The 6000-nt window shown below is 40.5% G+C and overlaps 1 protein-coding gene across 1 annotated transcript in view; it reads right to left on the reverse strand.

The window, feature by feature from the left end:
• The window catches only part of c4b (complement C4B (Chido/Rodgers blood group)), a 28068-nt gene extending 23132 nt beyond the window's left edge, over positions 1–4936 (reverse strand). Inside the window, exons 1-12 of the mRNA XM_080541084.1 lie at positions 4799–4936; positions 3981–4170; positions 3689–3866; positions 3492–3562; positions 3254–3342; positions 3054–3136; positions 2823–2910; positions 2505–2631; positions 2101–2242; positions 1520–1632; positions 1005–1169; positions 685–858 (exon numbers count right to left, since the gene is read on the reverse strand). Of these exons, the coding sequence (XP_080397210.1) occupies positions 685–858; positions 1005–1169; positions 1520–1632; positions 2101–2242; positions 2505–2631; positions 2823–2910; positions 3054–3136; positions 3254–3342; positions 3492–3562; positions 3689–3866; positions 3981–4170; positions 4799–4863 (1485 nt within the window). The 5' untranslated portion in view covers positions 4864–4936. The remainder of the gene's footprint in view (positions 1–684; positions 859–1004; positions 1170–1519; positions 1633–2100; positions 2243–2504; positions 2632–2822; positions 2911–3053; positions 3137–3253; positions 3343–3491; positions 3563–3688; positions 3867–3980; positions 4171–4798) is intronic.
• Positions 4937–6000: the final 1064 nt, after the last annotated feature.

The following is a 6000-nucleotide window of genomic DNA, read 5'->3' on the forward strand; positions in this document are numbered from 1 at the left end:
CACACACACAGACACACAGACACAGACACACACACACACACACACACACACACACACACACACACACACACACACACACAGCACTGTGCCCCATTCTCACATAACCCCTCTTTGCCAGGGGGCCACGCCCACTGCCTCTCTGGGGAGATTTCTCTTCCTAAGTTAAAACATTAGTATTGTGCTGTTTAAAAATGTATATGAACTTGTTTTCTTTGCATTATTCGAGGTCTGAAAACACTGCATCTTTTTGTTATTTTGATCAGTTGTCATTTTCTGCAAATAAAAGCTTTCATGTTTGAAAGTGAGGAAGATAGTGAGGGGAGCAGGCAGGAGGGCAATGATGACGACAGCTTGTAGGATAACTGTGCCGTGTCATGGGTGAGAACCAAGCAACATCTCCTGGTGCTCCCCTGAGAACCAGACCCAAAAAGTTATGTGCACCCCTGTATATAGATATACTGTATATATATAAAGAAAATCACCATAATTTCCTCACCGTGGGATCAAAGCGCACTAGTCCGGTGTTTTGTCGATATGTTCTACCTATCCAGATGTACTACTTAGCGGTTCTGCTTATATGTTTTTATTTTAGGTTTTATGTTATTATATATATATATTTACCAGGTAATAATAATTTTAAAAATCTAGATAATTAATGGGAAACACTGCTGTGACATCTCTTACCATGTAGTACATAAACCCATCATCTGGTGGCCCATTGATGACTGTGTAAGTAACAGTAAGGGCGTTGCCCACAGTCTGAACCTCAGAGCTCACACTCAGGTACAGGTAGCTGTTTCCGGAGGGAGATGAGGCAGGTTTGACTACCTTACTGGCTTGCTGGCCATCTACTGTCACCTGATGGAAACAGAGGGGAGGAAAGAGATCAAATAAAAAAATGATCTATCTGCAATTCACTCTTTACAGTTGTATTATGACAGTCTATGCACGCATATTACAGCACAGTATCCTTGACATGTACTGCACTATTTTCTTATACTAACCTTCACAGTAATGTCATCATTGGCCACTGTTTTCAAATTGAATGAAAACGATACTGCCCCCTCCTGGTTAGTTTTTATATTGCCAGTCTTGTCCCGAGATTTTGGTACATCAATAGTCACTGGCACTTCAGCAGCTGGGGAACCATTTGGGAGACGGACCACCACCTAACAGAATGAAAGGCAAACAATATGCAATATCATTGCACAGATACATATAGGGCCAGTTTCACAGACAAGGCTTAACAAGGCCTAGTCCTGGGGGGTATTCCATCAACGTCGCTAAAGGACAATCCAGATTTCTTTGGTTAAATCTCACGAGACAATATCAAAATAAGCCTGGATTCCCCTTTAGCGACGTTGATGGAATACCCCCCCTTGACTCAATCACACTTTCGATGTAAAATCTCCATTGAAGATGCTTCTTTTCGTCTAGGATTAAGTTTACGCCTTTGTCTGCGAAACCGGCCCATAATCTTATCTGTCCACTGTCCATCACATTCCCCAACGAGGCTTACCAAGACATCCAGTGGCATCCCAGGGATGAAATGGGAGCGTGTGTGGGACAGATCTATACTGTAACGTTGAGAAACGATGGGAAGAGACACCTCTGCCTCTTGTAGCTCACCACCTGGTGAAGTGAGACAGACAGTATAATATGGTAAACAGACTGACTTATATAGCACCTTATTCCAAAACTCTCATTCACCCATTCACACACCAATGGCAGCAAGCTACCTTGCAAGGCGCCGGCCCGCTCATTGGGAACAATTTTGGGGTTCAGTGTCTTGCCCAAGGACACCTTGACACGTGGCCAGCCAGGGTTTGAACCGCCGATCTGCCGACCTAGCGATCATTAGACAGTGGCTCTACCTCCCAAGCCACAGCCGCCCCAGTATCAGTACGCAGATGGGTCGAGACTAGAGAATCCTCAAATGCTACACTTAGGCCCTACTGCACTCTAACATCTATTTTTATTGTCTTTGTTTTTTTATGTTTTATTCCATCCTCCCTTACCTACCCTCTCACCTCTAGCAAATCTCTCCCCTCTGTTTCTACCAGCTGTATCCCACACTTTTCCACAACCCCTATTGCTTACTAACGACGTCGGTGACGGACACAGCCATGTAAAGCTGGGCTCTGCTCTGGTCCAGCTCGGAGAGGGTTTTTCGATGCTGGGCTTGTAGCTGCACGCTGAGTTGGGATACCAGGAGTACCGCAGACCCTTTTCCATCTTGTATCTGAGATGACAAAAAAAAGGCAGATCATAGCTTTTGAGTCAAGACTATAACTCAAGCTTTTGTGTATCAAGAGTTAGGCCGCCGTTAAGCCTGCCACCTTGTCAGACGTTATTCTCAGAGCTAAATCTCTAGGCTTTCGTTCAGTATGTTAACAGTGAGCTGAGTAGCTTTTCCAGTTGTCATTTTTTAAAGTAGGGTGTTGATATTCCTAAAATGTCTGAAACCAGGATTGAGTTGACTCATGTCTAATTCATCCTCCCACCGATCCAGTCAGCTCCAATCCCCTGATAAAGACAGTCTTTTCTTTTTGATCATCTGGCTCCTGGGTTTCCTCCTTCACTCCAAATCGGCAGTGGAAGGCACCTTTTATTCTCTCACCATGGGAATACCTGGAGGGAAATGGAGTCAGACAAACTGAGGAAGATGACCACATTCCCTTATGGATAAATATAGATTTTTAGAAACATCAAACAATTGATGAATAGTGATGAAAAATAATAATGTATCAAATAAAATAATGGAAGTAGAAATGAATAGAATTGTAGGGAAACAACAATGTATTTAAAGCTTTGGAGCTTACAAGGCTGAGATGGTGAAGGTGAACTGTTTAGTGGTGAGCAGGAAATAGCCTTGCTCGGGTTGAACTGTCACCTCAAAGCTAGGGAGCACTGAAATATGTACAGAACAACATCTGTTACACATACAGTAGCATGTTTATGTGTAACAGAAATCATGGAAAAATAAGATGCATATATTTTCATCCAAGAATTGACTACAGTGTGTTCTTTAAATTTTACAATAGTTTTTTCACCAAATTTCTTGACTTGAAACGTTTGAGTAACTGCATTCTTTTCATCTTCCAGATAATGTGCCACAATCTTCCACACACCCATTCTAAAAAAGATCAAGCAGGTTTGATGTTATACTGTGGTAAATATTTCTCAAGTAAAACATGCATGCATTTGATCAATACATTCATTATTTCATTACAACTAGAATTCATAGCCATACTCAGAGACATCAGGAATATCGAGTACACCGCTGTAGATTCCGCCTCTGGTAGTATGTAGAGTGTTCTTTATTCTGTTTCCTGCAGTATTCTACCAAAGAGATTGGTCACTTTAGTTCACAGCTTGTTCAACCATCTAACAAAGCTTATTAACCACAATGCGAAACGAATGTAAACTTCTTGAAACACAAGCCTAAAAATGAATGTATTTGGGGGGGCAATAAATTGGATTGCACTCACAAAAATTGAGATTGTAAAAACCTCTTCATGGGGTCTCATTGAGTGGTTTAGGGTAAATATCCTGTACCTTACTGGAATTAAAAGAGTAATGTTATACCCGCCAGCTACCAGCAATTAACAATGAAGTTTTATATTTTAAGTATCGCAGTATTTTTGTTATGATGTAAAGTGATGTGCAGCCTATTTCCTGTGTTTACCTTTCTGTGTGGGGTTGTAGATTGGCTGGTCAGTCTGAATAAAGATGTAGCCTCTATGTTGGGAGACCAGGACTCTCATGATCTGCCTCTTACTGATTGAAAGGATCTCTCCCACCACTAGGAGATACGGAGGACCGTTCATAAAGGGAGGCAGTCTTGACATCTTTTCCCTGTCTATCTGCAAATAAAGAAATGCTAACCTTTCAGATATCAGAGATGTCTTCATATTTGGTTTAGTCCTGTATTCATTGAGTTGAGTGTGATTGATGTTCCAGTGCTTCCTCACTCATACCTCTAGTTCCACTGTCTGGACCCGCCTCTCTGTTGTACATACGATGCTGGCCTTCTCTGACATCAGCTCCCCAGTTATCTCATGCTCCAGGTACAGAGTAACACGGGTATTCAGGAGGGCTTGGCTCATCTGGACATGTACCCGCTCTTTGACTCCCACGTGGAACACATTGGGGGCTGAGATAAGGAATCTGCATAGCCACACAAAGTTAGAATGAATTATATTGTATCTTGACTACCACCCAATAGAATCTTTCAATCACTTTTGTGTCATATATGACTTAATGATCAAACAAAAAAAGATAGAATACAGATAAATCGAGCTGCAATGTTGCCAAAGAATGCAACGGCAGTGCTCTACTGGAGTAGAGACCAGGTAGGCAGGGTTAGGGTTAGGGTTAGTGCTCTACTGGAGTAGAGACCAGCCCATTGTTGATGAACAGGTTCCACAAGACCCTCCTCTGATCTCCACACTACCTAATCATCAACTAGTCAAGACCAACGTTCAATGCGATATAGAGGTCCGTTTTTCTGGAACAACTTCCTAGATCATCTGACAAATTGTACTGGTATGTTGTCTTTCATTTCTTATTGTGGATGTGCAAATCAAGAAATACAAATAAATCATAAAACAAAGTTGTAGTGTGTACAGTATACTGTAGAGTAATCAGAGTTTAAATGTTCTTTATATATTTATTTTTAAATCAGAAAAGTGGCAGAAACTATTGCACAAGGTAAATCCTATATATTACATTAGATCCATGCAGGCATAAATCGGAAATGTGAAGAAGTGTTTCAGCTGTTTCTATTATTATTTACCTGTCCTTTCCAAACACAGACTCTGCAGCCAGGATGAAGACCATTATAAAGATGGGAGACCTCATGCTCTCTGCTCAGTGGATTGGCCGGTGCTCTGCCTTTTTCTACAGAGCAAAAGCTACGGTAATCAAAGTTTTCTCCACGCAGCTTGTATAAATCTCTCTCTTTCTCAATCTCTCATCCACAGTTTCCGAATCCCCTTCACTCTCTTTTATCTCTTATATAGCACTCTGTTCTCACTCCTCCCATCTCCACCTCCCCTCTTACATACTGAGATACTGTAATTAGTAGTACTTCTCAGATTGAAACCATGGCCATTAGGCAATATAAATTGTCACAACTTCTTCACTCAATGAAAACACCACTGTCAAATCTTTCATAGTTTATTTGTTATTATTTGTTTATTAGGATCCCCATGAGCTAATTCCATGACATTAGCAAGACTTCCAGGAGTCCAAGTTGATTCAACATTAGCAACCAACTGGTCTCAGTAAAAAGAAACAATAAAAAACATTAACTATTGAGGATGTTTTCTAAGTCATCATTCAAATGGCAAAGGTTTACATGACAAATAGGCCTGTTTACACTACATCACTGTTTGGCTTGAGTCCTCGAGTGCCGGGAAATCTTTGGAGGGGGAACTATTTGATTTCACAATCTTATTCTATTCTCTCATTGGTCAGCGCTATCCTGCATGTTTTCCCCAAAATCAAGTGATTTCAGAGAATTGAAAGTGATTATTTTCACTTTCAATTCTCTGAAATCACTTGATTTTGGGGAAAACATGCAGGATAGCAGTGACCAATGAGAGAATAGAATAAGATTGTTTTAATTAAATAGTGTGATAATATCAAGTATTAATCAAGTATTGTCAGTGTGATAATATCCCCTATTGTACAGTATGGAACATAACACCTTGCACTTATTGTGGTACAGTATAGTTTTGGTGAAGGTTGTAATTTCTCTAATGTCAATTTGACAAGCTATCTAAATATTTTAAAAGTGAATTTGATTGCTTTACTAGGGGGGCAATATTCATAATGTGCATTGATAAGATAGTGGTTTTACTAATAACCTACATGTGATATGTACACTGCACACTTCACACAGTTAATCAGGTTCTTCATTAATTATGTAAATTCAGGCTATCCTGTTTGTTTGCCATGGTTCTTGTCTTCATGAGAGCTCTCAAACAGAAGTGC

The sequence above is a fragment of the Nansenia antarctica genome, assembly GCF_963989245.1.
Source record: "Nansenia antarctica genome assembly, chromosome: 10".
Taxonomy (NCBI): domain Eukaryota; kingdom Metazoa; phylum Chordata; class Actinopteri; order Argentiniformes; family Microstomatidae; genus Nansenia; species Nansenia antarctica.